This window comes from Melanotaenia boesemani, chromosome 21 (assembly GCF_017639745.1).
Source record: "Melanotaenia boesemani isolate fMelBoe1 chromosome 21, fMelBoe1.pri, whole genome shotgun sequence".
NCBI classification, from domain to species: Eukaryota; Metazoa; Chordata; class Actinopteri; order Atheriniformes; family Melanotaeniidae; genus Melanotaenia; species Melanotaenia boesemani.
The window spans coordinates 24,185,564-24,201,478 of NC_055702.1; the positions used below are offsets into that span (position 1 = coordinate 24,185,564).

The window sequence follows — 15,915 nt, forward strand, 5'->3', positions numbered from 1 at the left end:
AAACACGATCCTTTAACCAAACTGAAATGTTCTGGAGTTTTAAGAACCAAATATTTAAAGTGGACGCATTTAAATCTCAGCAAATCACAGAACTATCCAGATGGATAGATCATACTCCAGGAAAACATGGTTTCTAAGGTGAGATTACACTTGATCTATATATGATTTAAAACTATGCATGTAAATGTTTCATATTTAGGGTCAGAGTTTAAAACAGCAGATCTTTAAGTTATTTTTTACAACTCAAGAGCAGGGCTAAATAACAGTGCTGCTGGTCAAAAGCTATGTTTGGTGTTTCATGGGTAACAGTTGCAACATTATTAATACTAAAGTCTGCATTAAGAGCGTTTACTGTATTTGGTGACTAACTCTCACTAAGCCGGTCAATATCTGTTAATGTCATTTTAAAGTAAAAAAAACAAAACAAATCAGTGCTTATTGTTGTTATCATCTTACAGTTTTCTTCTTACACCTTTAGTGAATAAATGGTCAGGATCCAGGGCTGGTTTTTGTGGAATCAGGACTGACTGGTCTGGAATCTGTAGTGGTCCCATAGCTGCTCTGAGGTCAAGAGAGCTGCTGTTCCAGGGTCTGTTCGGGGCAGAGCGGGCACTCCGTGGAGGCGGAGCAGCTCTCGCACTGGAGTCCGTGGCCACAAGGCAGCGACACCAAGCCCTGCTTGCCACATGTCACACAGCACTGTCTCTGCTTCCTGTACACCACCTTGGTAAACAGAAAATAGAAATGTTTAAGATCAGAGACCTGGAAGTGACTTCAAATGTACCACATATGATACAAGCTATTTTATATTAAACTGCAGTGTACCAACAAGTTTTACAACCACTGATCCAGACTCATTAGAACAATCCCAGAAGCTGAGATTAGTCACCATCAGGAACAAGGAACAGCTAAGATTAGCATCACATTTTCTACTATTTATTAAAGAATGCTCTAATCAGAGCCACTCAGACACAGAAAGCAAACTTTGTAAAGCACAGAAGGGCAATACAATAAATCTATATTATAACGCATTGCGAGAACATGAAGCTGTAGCCAGGAGTCGTCTAAAACAAGACAGTAAAGAGAACTTAAGGTGCATTCACAGCAGCCTTTTTTATTCGAATCCTAGTCTGTTTGCTTGGAAAGTCCGCTTCGTTTGAGGTTGTGAATGTGCAAACAAATTCTGATTCGTATCAAAGAAGCAGACTCGGTCCGCCTTCAAATGCAGGTCTCGGTCTGCTTCAAGTGGGCCAAATACAGGAAGCGGACTACCAAAGAAAGTACATTGTGGGCTCATTCCACGGCATCACGGGTTAACACAACCAAAACATACGTGTGTGGGGCGAAAGGCAGCTCTGGACGGGAGAAATGACTCGCCATCAGACGAATTCTGGAAAAGTTCTGATAGAAATCTGATCAACCCAAGACCGCTAGGATCTGCTGACGCTCCAAACATTAGGTGTCATGTGGCAGAAACTGATGTTTTTCAGCATTAACCAATAAATGAACTCATTTTCTTCTTCTTTGTTGTGCGTCTCGCCTTTTCCTTCAGTAAATCTTGGTGCAGTGCCGCCTCTGGCAGAGAATGGAAGACATTATTTATAACGTCCGATTTGTTTGAGTAGTGCTGCGTAAATGCAACATCGGTCTGGAAGAATATTGCTTCCCCCAACTGAGCCGAGTGCCCAATTGGACCGAGTCTAGCGGACTATTCTGGGGTGAATGCTCCCTTAATGTCACCATTACAGCCCGTCTGTGGGATGCTGCGTGGACAAGAGCAAAGACTGAACAGTTTGTAAATGAGTAAAAGCCAGTGTTGGGGTAGTTACGCTAAAAAAGTAATTAGTTACTAGTTACTCATTACTTTTGTAATGAAATTACTTGTTACTGCATTTGAAAAGTTACTTCACTACTTATTACTTTACCATTTCTTAATTCACCGTGTAGACATGGACAAACATCATAGATGAATCATCGCTGCCTGTCTGCATAGTGTTTATTGTATATTGTAAACAAAATGGCTTTGAAACCTCAACAACAGCATCCCTGTCTGTGGGAAGAAATGGCCAGACTTAAAATCATTTTATCTAGTATTTTTCTAAACCTGGCCGGTTTAGTAGTCGACAGGGGGAGTATGTCTCCTACAATGAACCCTGCAACTAGCTTGTTCATTTCTGTCTTACCGGCTGCTGCGCTCCAGTAAATGTTGAAAAACTTGTTCAGGCGGGTCGGCTGCTTGTTTAGGCGGGTCGGCTGCTGAAAGGCTCCTCCCACTGACTGGCGAACAGGATCTTTCACCACAAGTTTGGACTGAACCTGGACTGAACTGAAAATAATGCGAATATCGCTGCTGACCAAAAGCTCCTATCTCCGACTCTCCAGATTCATTTTTCTTTCTGTTTAGTTGGCGCAACAATCAGCTATGTCGCGCAAATCGGTCTCTATGGCAACATGCCCAAGCAAGCACACACACAGGCAGCAGCATGCGCACACCACTTAAAACAGATCAGAACTTTACACACAGAAAAACACACTCAAGTAACGCAGAAAAACACGTTACTGTAGTCCAATAAAGTCATTTCGTTACCAATATTTTAAGTGTAATGTACTACTTTACTTCGTTACCCAAATAAGTAATATTGTTACTGTAACACATTACTCCCAACACTGGTAAAAGCTATGCTGCTTAAGATATTGGTCAAGGTTCATTTCAACGCCAACAAATTTGTCCCTTTTCTGGAACATAAAACAGAGATCGCCAACCTGACCCATCATCTGTAGTAGTGGTGTAAAATATTGAGGTTTTGGAGTTAAACAGGGCAGAAAGAAAGCCAACAATATCCTAATGTTTAATTTAGAAAATGACCTGATATGTGTAATTCCTAGTTTATCAGATGATTTATATTGTTGACCTGTATAGTGTTCACATTCTGTGCAAGAAAATGCAAACTTGCCAACTGGTAATAGATACAGCCTAATCCAAAACACAATGACACAGGATTATTCTTGACTGTGCCTCTCTAGATAATTTATTAATCTCAAAATGTGTGTAGACTGGACATATCTACCATTCTCAACAGGGCGTTTACATTGTGTTTCTTGATCCGTCCTGGTGGCTTCAAATGTGTGAAATTCTGCTTAAAACTAAACATCTCTGTGTCAGTTTTATCAGGAACAGACTGCAGCTTTATGACTAAGCTAAATAAACCTAAAATTCAACTAAAAAGTGGCTGTGAATGCTCCCTGGTGAAATACCCTTAGATCAGGCGAGTTCTCCATCTGAGGTCTTACCTGTTCCACTGCATGTAAGCAGCTGCAGAGCTGAGCCTGTAAACTAAGGACTGACTCCAGCGGCAGTCGGTGTAGTAGCTGAAGTTGATGCAGTGCAAGATGGGGATTGTCTCCGCTTCGTAAGCTCTCCAGCGCCTCCTGCAGGAGAGCAATCTGCCTCTGTGCCTCCTCCTCAGCCTGCCTGGCCCTCTCTGCCTCCATGGCTAGCCGCGCTGTGTTTGCACGGGAATCCTCTGTGTCTGCTTTGAGTGTAGCCCACGACTGCGAGACGAAGCAGACAGAACACGCAACGACTCAAATGGGAAATCGGTTTCCTCAGCTGTTGTGATTAAGATGAACTTACAGATTACTGGATTAAAGAAGCAGCCATTTCTCGGGCATGGACGCACATGCTCCACTACATACCTACCTGAGCTGTGTGTCTCCAGCTGTTACCCCACTGCTTCAGGGTCCGGTGAGCATCCTCCAGCTCCTGTTTCAGTCTGGTGGTTTCTGCACAGGAGCCAGAAGGCAGCAAGGCAGGGGGTGTACCAGGAGAACCCTGGCCTGATGGGAAGTGCTCCCATATATTTGTGCTCATCCCATTCAGTCCTAATAGAAAAAACAAATCCATGAGAAAAATCCACTTTTACACCAGCACACATTTTTGACTATTTGAATACACACCTAAAGAGCTATGAGATGGTCCCAGGAAGGTGCTCTCTGACTGGTTAGGTTGTGATAGGTGAGTAGAGAAGAAAGGTGAAGCGTGTGGCCTGACCGGGGGAGACGGCGAAGGGGAGCTGAAAGGAGCGGAGCTGCTAAAAGATCCTGGAATGTTGACGGGGGCCGAACTCTGAAGCTGGCTGCCTCCTATCAAGGCAAAGGCAGTTCACATCATCTGTGTGTACATGTTTACACTGACTGATGCTGCACACATATTCGTACGCAGATTTGTAGTTTTATGTGTGTGTGTGTGTGTGTGTGTGTGTGTGTGTGTGTGTGTGTGTGTGTGTGTGTGTTTCAAAATACCAAGCATGACTCCCACACTGGGCTGAGCAGAGCTGCTCTCCAAGCTTCTCTCCAGCGCTGACACACCGAAATCGTTCAAATCAAGGTCATCCAGGGCTGACTCTATCCCAAAAACCCCCACAACATTTTCTCTCAGATTAACAGTTTCTATTACAGCACAATGATCCTGATGTGTTTAACATCCCCACATACCAACAACTGACTCCACAGTTTCACTGGTGGGATAGAAGGGCAGGGCGTTGGCATTCATGCCCGAAGAGATGCTGGATCCTGGCGGTCCGAGAAGAGCAGGGCTTGGCGGTGTGGCGGCCAGACTGGAGGGGATGCTGGAGGACAGGCTCAAAGGGCTGCCAACCGGCAGGAACACCAACAAGTCCTGAAGAGGAAATAGTGGGTTTAACTTGTTCTTTTGTTGTTGCACGAAAACTGCTTTACTGACAAGTAAAAGAAGCAAATTATCTGCAGATATTTTTATGAATAAAAAAAGTAGAAAGATTAAGAAAACAAGGTTGAGACTGACAGTACCTGCTTGCTTTGTGCTGAAGAAAATTCTCTACTGCGCTGTTCAAGAGCAAAACCTCTCTGTTTAGCCTGAATTTACAAACAAAGAACGGTGAACATTGGAGTCACGACAGCTTCACTCAAACTTTTATTAAACATAATTTAATGTCTTCTGTCTGTCCATCTCACCTGATCTTCCCGTTCAAATCCTGGCGCCCTGCAGTACCCTCCTTCTCCTGCCCAAGGAGATACAGGCTCTACCCGTGCACTGATGTCCTCACAGAGAGATAAAACACTACCCAGCAGCCCCTGCTCTGCTACACGCGACACTGTGGAGGGGGAGAAGGGGTCTGGTACAGAACATGGCCCGGGTCCCATGTTGTGAGCGCTGGGGCTTGGAGAGGCCTCCTGACTGGGTAGAGGGTCCGGAGGTCTCGGGGGTGGAGGGGAACTGGGTTTGGGGAATGATGGTTCCTCAGGAACAAAGGGCTCTGGAGGAGATTTTTAAAGTAGTATATATATAATAAAAAATTTAATTAAATTTAAAATATTATAAATAATTTATACAGAAAAACACTACAAGTATATTTCATTTCATTTCATTTCAATATAAGTTTAAACATAAACCATATCACTGAATATTTAGCAGGGACTCACTTTCGACGTGAGCGAAGGCACAGAACGGTCCTCTAGGACAGCTGCCGCACTGCTGCATGTCATTACACTTGGTGGATTTGTAAATCTGTGACAGAAGAAAAACTTTTTGTCATCTATCCACAGTGATTTCAGGCCACAATTCCACAACATTGACGGTGACGTAGACAAACCTCTGGGTGGAACTGCTGCTCTGTTCTCGTGTGGCAGTACTGACACCCCTCTGCTCCCTCACATTTACTGGGATCCCCCCATTCTTCGCTCTGTTTCACTGCTGGACACGGCAATGCTCTGTAGAGGCAAGAGCAAACAGGAGTTTAACAGAAATCCACAGAAAACAACCCTGGTTTATTTGAGCATGATGTAACAGGGCACCTGTATTTGTGCTTGTGAGGACTGCGCCTCCTGTCTTTGCTGTTGTGATAATAAGGACAAGCGTAACCTTGGCGGCACAGCCGGGGAGGTTTCTTACAGAGCTCTGTCTTGTAGTGGGATAACACGTAGTTGTTATCTGGAGAGAAGCAGATAATAACGACAGGTTGGACATGAAAATATGCAGCAGAACATGATGGAAAATCCTCTAAACAAGAAAGAAGCTTGCTTTTTATGGTTATTACTGACTTTTAGAAAGTTATAAGATATTATATGGCGCTGGAGATGTATTGGCCAATCAGATGTATGCTAGCATGTATTCATTGTAATGTGACAAACAAAAATCAGTCTAAACCTGTTCAACGCTGTTTTTAACCACTAAGCAGCTTTTTAGAATGTGATCGAAACTCTTACATCATAACATTACCTTGCCAGCGTGGTTCCTCACTCAGGATCTTCTCTATCAGGGCTGTGCTTGCTGCCTGTCCAGATTGCCCGTCTCCTCCACCCCCATCAGGGGCCCCTGAGCCGCCCTGGCTTTCCATTACCTGCACCTCTCTGTACAAAACACAAAAACATTATCGACAGCACGGAGGGCAAAAGTAACTTGATTGTGTGTTTATGTCGAGTTTAACTTTGTGCACCTAATATCATAAACGGGACTACGCAGGTCATGTGATCCGTGAGCAAAGGCACAGTGGGAGCCATTCTTGCTGCAGTGGCCTTTAGCATCTGTTTCATGGATGCATGATCCAGTTTTGTAGTAGCGGAGGTGGTATCTCCGTTCTGTGTCACCGGCTGTTCGATGTAAAAATGGACATCTGAAACACAGAAATCACATTCAAAACACAACAATAAATAAACGAAGCTTAAGCTTTTTAAAACACCAGTGTAACTTTTTTTAAACTTGGGCTGCAGCTGGTAACGATATGCATCATAGATACATTTTTGTGTTTATAAAATGTGAGAAAATTAAAAGAAAGACTTTTCAGAAATTCCAGGACGCCATAGAAATGTTTAAAAATAGGTTGTTTTGTTTGATTAAGAAATCAAAACCAAAAACAGTCGATATTCAAGAGGCTGGAAACACCAAATGCTATTTCTTAAAGAAAAGTGACCAATAGTTGATTTATTATTAACCAAATGATATCTGAACATTGCCCTTATAACTTATCCTGCACAATGTTTCTACCATGTAGCCCAGTGAACACAAGATGTGATTTTAACATTGGATCTGGTTTAATAGTACTTGATCTATATATCACACAAACAACTGGAAAAATAACAGAGCCTGAAATGTGTAAATCATGATTCTAGAGACCAAGTTTGAAAATCTGAGCATCCACTTTTCTGTCACTGAAAATGTGGATACAACATTAATGTAAACACGCAATCACTTAGCTGGTGAAACAGTAGTGGTTGATCTGAATATATATTTTTAACTCATATAATAGCAGGTGAAATGTGGTCTACAGAAATAAGTAATTTCAGTACAACAATGTGTCAAAGAAATATGAAATTAAGACAAGCAGCTGAGAGCAGGATGCCTCTGATATCTAAGGGAACAGCTGAATGTAAAACATTTTCAGCTACTCCACGGAGTGTGTCAATAACCAACATCCAGGATCAGAGATGTTATATAGCTCTAGTGAAGGGAATTGCTCAGTTAGGCTACACGGCCAAATTGGGTATAAGAAGCAAGAGAAAGTCCTGATTATGGGACATTAACAGTCTGTACTTATGTTGCTAATCCTGGTGAAATCTGAGGTGGATGCGTACACGAAATCAACATTTTTAGCTTCACTTTTAGACCGAATTTAAGCCAGTTTCAGACAGCTTCGTACAGAACTCTTTTAAACTAAAAGATATCATGTGTGAACTAAAACTAATATGAAAACTGGTAAAAACCTTGAAAGACCATTTTCTTTCTTTTTCTGTTCTTCTATGTATAAAAAGTAATTTTATCCCACTGAACATTTTTATATGCAATACTGATATGACGACTGAGCTTTGGAATAGGGATATCTACATTCACAAATTACACAGATTTTTAAAATTATAACAAATGTGTTCACCATCAAGCTACAAAGCAATAAAATCTGATACCACAAGACACAGAATTTCTGTAACAAAGTCTTGTTGTGTGTCAGTGGAAATGCTGAAGTTAAAACAGGAATAATCTGGCATTGTTTTCTTAGCATGTCACAAAGTAGCTCATTAGAATGGCTAAAGGACACCACAGCCGCACCCCAAGTCATCTTTCAGACCGTTATTTCCTTAAATTTGTGTGCAAATGTCAACAGCTGCTGTCTGTTCAGTTCAATGTAAATGAATAGAAACTGGCCCTACATGTGAAGGTTATGCATGAGACAATACTCTCCTAGACAGAGCATAATCAACCAGTACTTCATCGCCTTTCTGCTACATAAAAGACTCCCTTTGTCTTGCATTGACCTAAGCAATCATGTGATAAGTAAGAGCAATTCCAGATTAACATGTAAAAACTTGGAAATGGACAGGAATGATGATGCATGGACATGAGGAAGATAGCTTAACTGGCTGTTGGACACAACAATACATCTAAAGCTCATGGAGTATTCAACAAAATGCAACAGGACATTTTGGTTTGACACCAAAACACTCATCAACAGTGTACAATCTCCATGAAGTCTTTCATTGTTCCCAGATATGCAATTTGATTTCAAAGCAGTGTTTTTGTCTGTGTATATTGAAAGGTCAATGATAAACCATATAGATATGATGTGAAACAGTCTTGTAAACAACACAGAAGGCTCAGTTTCACTCACTCATCTCCATCTGGACAGGTACCTGTCCCCTCATCATATCTGGTACAGTAAACATCTGGGCTGTAGTTAAAGGTCCCGTCCCGTCTGCGGATGGGCCTGCGGCGCCGCTGGTTCAGGAAATGCCAGTGGAAACAGGAAAAAGGCCTGTGTTGTGTACATTTATGCTGTACAAACAGGGGACACTGCTCAGTTCTGAACTCCTTGAGATATCTGAATGAGATGGAAGCAATAAGAAAGATTAAATACATTTCTATGCAGTGTTATTGCTTTGTTAAAAACAAGGTGCATTACTTTTACATACAGTGATTATTCTCCAGGCATTAATATCAGTGTATGCCCTAACCTGGTCACACCACCTTCAACTGTCAAACTTTTAACCCCTAGGAGTTACTATATCACGTAACTACACAAACAATGCGTGTATTCTACAGTGACATACAAAATAACAGCTTTCAGACTGAAAACTATAATATATATATAGCTATACCAGCTTGTAAGAGATGGTTTAACAAATAACGTTAGGCCTCTCCATCTAGACCTACTCTATTAAATAAACACGTTATCGCTGAACAGCGTTGTTCTGTTCATTTTTATCAACGTACAGTTTACTGTGCACATATTAGTTTTAATACAATTTAGCTGTTGTTTTGTGTATACTACTGCACGTGAGGTTGTGTACATTCAGCTAGCTAATACAGCTAACCAGCTACGTACGTGTAATGTTGAGGTTTCTCGGGCTGTACGTTCAACACGGTTGCGGGAGAGGTCGAACCTCCAGCGGGCGAAGACGAAGAAGACGAGGAGGGTCCCCCGGTAGACGTCGCTGCCGAAGACGACGGGGGCTGTGGATGTGTTTTAGACATTTTTACAAGTTTAAAGCCTAACGACAAGAAGATTGTTTTTAGCTTATTGGCTAGCTATGCCTATTAGCTTCGAAATCCGCATTCTCCAACGAAGTGAGCTTGCGCAAGACAAGAGGAAGTAGTAGAAAAGAGACAATAATATACAACATGGAATTATGGGATATGAAGTTTGGTTACAACCTCACTAATAGTATTTAAGCTATTCAACGCTTACAAGATTATATTGTGCACCGTTATAGCGTAAGATATATAAAGGGATATATTATTAAAATACAAGGTAAAAAAGCAACTATTAGGGTTTGCTTATTAATTTTTTCTCTATCAGCCTTATTGGCTAACTCGTATCCTCTTTAGAAGGTAAACCAATGAGCGCGAAGTATGTTACAGGCATGACGTCAGATAAAGTATTAATAGTGGGCCTTGACCAACATCTCGGCATAAGTCGTTTTCTTCGGTGAACGTCGTAAGAGAGGAGTTCTCAGTAATCCGCGTATATTCGGTTGACGTCCAAAAGGTAATATTAGTTTTGTTTTTGTATATAATATATTTAATATGTGAAATGCTATTGTTACAACATATCTCCTGTTCGTGCTTCGTGTCTACAAGCATTGCTGGTATAACATGTCGACTCGTTAATGGTGGCATTAACTAAAAATAGAACAATGGAGTCTCTAACGGATGAGTTATACATAAAATCTGTGTATTCTCGGTTTTAAATATAAACAAGCTATGGATGTTATTTTGCGATTATTTTTTCTGTGCCATTTATTTGATACGACTACTATTAAATGGATTTATGGTTCTGGAATTCATACGAGGTAATGTCGCTCAGGATGAAACTGAAAATGGCGAGCTCGAAAAGCAAAGCCGTACTGGTTCGGGCGCCATTTGTTTTGATGCTAGTCTTTGCGGTTAGCTTTATGGTGAAAACTGTTAAACGTGTGTGGTGTTAATGATAGATATAGCGGACTTGAGAAATGTATATTAACTCCTATTACTGCATTTTATTGATGATGATAATGGCAAATGGCTAGTATTGTAACTGTTTTAGGCCTTGCTGAAGAGGATATAACGTTGATTGTTGCTAGAGGCCGGCGCCTCCCATAGTTAGATTGGGGGGAGGGGAGATGCTCAAACAGTATGCTAACCTAGCGTGATAACGTTTACATAGTGCATAAGTTTCCATCTTGGCAGCTACAATTTTATAATCTCGTTTTTTGTGGGGGGTTTTTTTTGTGTGTTTTTTGTTAAGAACGTGAAAGATGGCCCGTACCAAGCAGACAGCCCGTAAATCAACTGGAGGAAAGGCGCCAAGGAAGCAGCTTGCCACCAAGGCAGCCAGGAAGAGTGCGCCTTCCACAGGAGGTGTGAAGAAACCCCATCGTTACAGGTGAGCGGTCAATGGCTTTCACTATAAGTCTCTGGCAACAATGTATTTAGGGCATTGATGAAGATGACTATTTGTCTGGAACAGGCCTGGAACTGTGGCTCTGAGGGAGATTCGTCGTTACCAGAAGTCCACTGAGTTGCTGATCCGCAAGCTACCCTTCCAGCGTCTGGTGAGGGAGATTGCCCAGGATTTTAAGACTGATCTGCGTTTCCAGAGTGCTGCCATTGGCGCTCTTCAGGTAAATGGAATGCAAGGATTCAGTAGATGTAATGAGTTTATTTTGTATTTTATTAACATTCATAAATCTTTCCTCAACAGGAGGCTAGTGAGGCTTACCTGGTGGGTCTATTTGAGGACACAAACCTTTGCGCCATCCACGCTAAACGTGTCACCATCATGCCCAAAGACATCCAGCTGGCTCGCAGGATAAGAGGAGAGAGGGCCTAAAGAGGCCTGTGGCTGCATTTTCTGACAAATGATCCTATTTATCATACTCTGCCATTTTGTGGACATTTTAAATTCTTTGGTTATTTTTTAAGTTCTTTGAATTATTTTTGAGTGATTACAGTAAGCCAACCATTCCATAAGCCAGAGTACACTAAGGGTAGATGTCTCTACCAGTTCCCTTGAGTCATTCTAAATGTAACATGACTACATCATTGTGGGTGTTTGCTTTCTCCTCCCTGTAAGGGATGACTCCGAGGTGGCTTATTTTCTTCAGATCTTCCAGGGACTGCATTTCTTTACCCATCTACAGTTTAACCTAAAATGCCAGCATGCCATGCTCAGTACGACTCACCACAGTGTCGGGGTATTGGCTACCTCAGTTGATCCTCTGTACTCTGTGACAAGGAGCATTACAGACCCCTCTGTAATTTTTATGGGCCGCTTTTTTTTTTTTCTTCTTCCAAACTCAATCTTGGCAGCTACATTTAATACTATTTATGAAATGTTGTCACATGTCTTTCTATTAAAGGTCTTTATGAGTAGAAAACACTGAAGCAGTGTGATTATTACACCTTTTTTTTAATTACACAATTACAGTTGATGAAGTGGGATGATCAGTGGCAGTCACACAAACCATTCAGTGTGCTTAAAACCAGCAGCTGTGAAATAAAATAAAGGGGTGAATTTTAAAATTTGTTGCAATGTGGATTAATTTCTAGAACTGTTTTCTCACCAATACGGCAAACAATATCTTCACATTCTCTGCTGGAGCTGGCTCTGAGCACCACGCAGGAAAAACCAGGAGACACTTGTGTTTCTGGGCAGTCTCTAGGGGTTAGAATGGACACGATGTGTGTGATGGAAGGGTAGGTAGGTACAAGCCTTGTCGTAATGTGTACATCTGCAACATCATGCATGGGTACTTACACCACACAGAAGGCAAATATTGTGTAGCCTGGCTGAGAGAACCTCCCCACACATGAAATCTCTGGATAATGATGCTCGAATATCATCTGAGGATGCACGGAGAAGTCTGTATGCATAAGTACAATTTCTGTAATTTTGTGTATATCAAACTTACCAGTGTGCCGTTTCTATCGGTGCATGTCAGATGTGTTTCCTTCATGTCTAAAAGTACTTCCTGTGGGACACATGATGCATGCATTAATTAAAATAAGACAAGCCTGCTTTCAGTGTGCCCTCAGGCAGAGGAGGGGTTTCATTACCTTGCTAGGCAGGTTTTTGTGCAGCACTTGTGGAATTGCATGCTGCAGCACTTCTTTGCCTCCAAACTAAGGATCAAACAAATTAGCAATAATAGGAAACAATTTACAAATGATGTAGAAGAGAAAAATTACCATTCCAATGTTGGCTTTTCCCAGGAACTCCACAATGTACACAATTCTGTTGATGAGAGATTGTTTAGTTTGTGGCATATTTCTAAAAGTGACAGAACAGCTGGAAATACTTGCCTTCCCTCTTTAAGACACTGAGACACAGAAGGCCTCTGGTCCTTACTGGGTGGCTGTTGGGAGGCAGCAGGACCAAGCTGCAGACAGGGATTCTCCATCCTCAGGGCCCGCAGGAGTTCGACAAGAGGCCGATACACCGTCCCATCCTGAGCCCGCCATCTTAGTACACGGATGGACAAAGGGCAGCCCTTCTGCCGGGACAGAACCACACCTGCCTGCAAAAAGAGAAAGCATTTGCAAATTTCTTAAGTTTAATTGCAAAATGAGAGCTTAGTTGTGCACATTGCATGTGCTCATAGTTTGCTGTATGTGTGTATTAATAATGGTTACAATACTCTTCTAATGCATGCTGGTTCCTTATAAAAGATTCTGATTTCTGGACAGAATAAAGGCTTTAACATGTACAGAGTAAATAACAGTGAAATGTGTACACCTAAGCATTTCCTCACCTGTCCATTTTTGGAATTCCTCAGCGATGTGCCGTTGATCTCATCGATAATGTCACCAGGAGAGATGAACTTATCGACATGAGCCTGACTATCAGGTATCAAGTCAAGGACGAAGACGCGGCCACTGAGATACCTGACAGGTGAAAGCAGGAACAGGAAGGTGGTTGGACAGATCTTGGGAAAAAATATATATATATATTTATATTCCCAAGATCTGTCCAATATATATATATATATATATATATATATATATAAAATTATGTATTATTTTTGGTAGAGTTTAAGATGCAAACCTCAAAACCATCCCAACTTCTCGACATGGCACTACTTCATACACATCACACACCTGCAAAGAGTCAGTCTGTCACGGTCTACCATTCAGTAAGCCATGCTAATAATGCTATAAGCATCAGTAATCATTGGTCTTACTGGTAGGAACCAGCTCTCATCCAGAAAACTGCAGTTCTGTTTAAAGACAATAATTAAAAAGCACAGTGTGTAAGAATTATTGACATCTAGTGGTAAAGCTGGGCATAGAAATGACCAAATACCATGCAAACTTGTGAACAGAGTGTGGCCGTCAGTGGCCAAAATTCCTCCAGACACATCTTTTCATCCCTGAGTGGATCCAGTGGCCTCAGATGCAGCAATGACTGCACTAGAAATAACTACTTCACCACTGTGTACTGTCTTCTTCTATGGTCCTTTTAAGGGATTATTTATCAAACAAAGCCAGTAAAAGCTCAGAGTGTTGTCGCTTCCATTCAGAGAGACTCTAGTAAAAATTATAACACAAATATGGCCATATTTGTGGTTGCCATGTATGTGAGCCCACGGCTATGAGATATAAATGGTTCATTCTAAGATAATAAAAACATAAAAGTTATTCTAGCAAAGTGATTTAATGCCAATAGAAACACAGTTTTTAATAATATATGTGATTTTTCTCTCATACACATTTTGGTTAAAGTTGTTTGATAGTTGGCATTGAAAAGAGTACATAAACTCTTGTAAGTCTTTTGTCTGACCTCCATGTCCAGTTTGAACTCCATGTGAGAAAGGACCAGCAGCAGCGACATGAAAGGTTCTGGAAAAAGGAAAACGATGATTGCAGTGGTGTGATTGCAGTGGTGACAAGAATTTCCTCAGTTTTACTCAAGCCATTGCATTCACTGGCAGCAGATCAAGAAAGAACAAGAAAAACCTCACCTACAAATTCCTCATTCCGGAGGATTGATAGAGCTGGGCTATACCACTGGAAGAGAGAAGAACCATAGAGACAAATCCTTTAAAACTCATACCTACATTATCTGACCAGAAAGTGATGCAAGAAAGCGAAAATCACTTCTAAATATGTTTCAAAACAGGTAATATGTGACGTCTGACCTCCAGGAGTCTGGGTGTGTGCAGCAGGTGTGTGAAGAACTGTGCCAGGGTCTTGCGGCTGAGGGCCAGCCTGAGCAGGTATCGACCTCGACCCTGAGCAGAGAGCAGCTTCCTGCAAACTTTGGTCTGCTCGACAGCCAAGGACACAGCAGACAGCCTGCTTGTGAGCAGACACAACAGGTGTCGACATGGTTCAAGATTTCCATGAGAGTCTGTTAAACTGCTGCAGAGAATATGTTCATCAGATCATCTTAGCAGGACTTTATTACCTGCCACAGGCATCTTGGTGGGGAAGCTGTTCAAAACACTGCCAATAATCTCTGTTTACCAGACTGAGGACTGGTTCTAGGAAAAAGGAATAACAATTAGAAGCAAACACTTAGATCTCCCACAGTTTACTGTCATTAAAATAAAGATGGGTAAAGAAAGAAGCTATTTTTTTGTATCATACTTACGTTGAAGCCCCTTTCGGAGGACCAGCTCAAGTAGCTCACAGCAGGAGATGAGGTGAGGGCTGGAGTCTGTCACTACCTCCCCATCTGACTGCAAATTCAACACACACACTGAAAGGATAAAGATCTGTTAACGACCCGCGTGACAGAGGTCAAACGACTCAATATTTCATGTAAACTTCCAGATCGACGTCATTTCAATCACCATCATCACGTATTGAGAAAGACGATGACAGCAACAAAAACCAGGACGCTAATTATCAAGGCAGGAAAATAGCTGCTTGTTTCTGGCGAGTTAAAAAATGCAAGAAAAAAGCGAAATGTGAAATTTCAACGATCCAGAAACGTCACCTTCATCGCGCATCTGTTGATGTTTACCTTTCAGGGAGCTGAGGAGAGGATCTTTGGGTGCCATGTTGAGGTTCCAGCTGTGATCAGAGGCTGAGCCAACAGCAGCTCCTTATCATCTTAAGCACACGGACACGCACTGTCATTATACTTCCGTGTTGCGAGCATACCGAAACGCCTTCATAAAATCCTTCAGACACAGAGGAAGGGTTGCTGTAACACAATGTTTGGATAAAAATAAAAAATAAGGGGGATGAACCAAAGATGCTTCAGTTAAAGCTACAGTCAGGGATTTGAAAACGAGTTTAAACTAATAATATTAAAGAGACCAAACTACAGACTTCTGCCTTTTTCTCTAATGTGTTACACCATGATGTTTATTTTAAAATGAAAATAGCAAACATAACTATTTACACTTCTACATGGATCATGTATTAAATAGGCTGAAGAAAAGTAAAATCATTTATTTAGA

The 15,915-nt window shown here is 41.6% G+C and overlaps 3 protein-coding genes across 5 annotated transcripts; 1 reads left to right on the forward strand and 2 right to left on the reverse strand.

Moving 5' to 3' along the window:
• Positions 1–406: 406 nt before the first annotated feature.
• unk (unk zinc finger) lies at positions 407–9,586 on the reverse strand. 2 transcript variants are annotated; one of them, XM_041974304.1, is made up of 15 exons: positions 9,351–9,586; positions 8,637–8,846; positions 6,474–6,650; positions 6,257–6,387; positions 5,833–5,968; positions 5,631–5,748; positions 5,461–5,545; positions 4,993–5,294; positions 4,828–4,893; positions 4,495–4,678; positions 4,303–4,404; positions 3,958–4,143; positions 3,701–3,882; positions 3,292–3,552; positions 407–723 (listed from the first exon to the last, which is right to left on the reverse strand). In XM_041974304.1, exons 1-15 carry the CDS (start codon positions 9,497–9,499, stop codon positions 568–570), a joined length of 2,445 nt encoding a protein of 814 aa, XP_041830238.1. In that variant the 5' UTR covers positions 9,500–9,586; the 3' UTR covers positions 407–567. The 2 variants fall into 2 exon arrangements, with proteins under 2 accessions (XP_041830238.1, XP_041830239.1); XM_041974305.1 differs by lacking the exon at positions 407–723 and having other exon boundaries at positions 3,326–3,552; positions 3,697–3,882.
• Positions 9,587–9,874: 288 nt separating this feature from the next.
• On the forward strand, positions 9,875–11,885 carry LOC121632651 (histone H3.3A). The gene is made up of 4 exons (XM_041974312.1): positions 9,875–10,013; positions 10,752–10,889; positions 10,974–11,127; positions 11,208–11,885. Exons 2-4 carry the CDS (start codon positions 10,762–10,764, stop codon positions 11,334–11,336), a joined length of 411 nt encoding a protein of 136 aa, XP_041830246.1. The 5' UTR covers positions 9,875–10,013; positions 10,752–10,761; the 3' UTR covers positions 11,337–11,885.
• An 11-nt stretch (positions 11,886–11,896) lies between these two features.
• On the reverse strand, positions 11,897–15,762 carry si:ch211-250n8.1. Of its 2 annotated transcripts, XM_041974308.1 has the most exons (16): positions 15,474–15,761; positions 15,099–15,206; positions 14,913–14,988; positions 14,644–14,800; positions 14,467–14,512; positions 14,286–14,344; positions 13,687–13,722; positions 13,551–13,603; positions 13,258–13,390; positions 12,809–13,023; positions 12,695–12,740; positions 12,563–12,628; positions 12,418–12,477; positions 12,264–12,349; positions 12,070–12,164; positions 11,897–11,995 (listed from the first exon to the last, which is right to left on the reverse strand). In XM_041974308.1, exons 1-16 carry the CDS (start codon positions 15,508–15,510, stop codon positions 11,961–11,963), a joined length of 1,308 nt encoding a protein of 435 aa, XP_041830242.1. In that variant the 5' UTR covers positions 15,511–15,761; the 3' UTR covers positions 11,897–11,960. The 2 variants fall into 2 exon arrangements, with proteins under 2 accessions (XP_041830242.1, XP_041830241.1); XM_041974307.1 differs by lacking the exon at positions 11,897–11,995 and having other exon boundaries at positions 12,002–12,164; positions 15,474–15,762.
• Between the last annotated feature and the right edge of the window lie 153 nt (positions 15,763–15,915).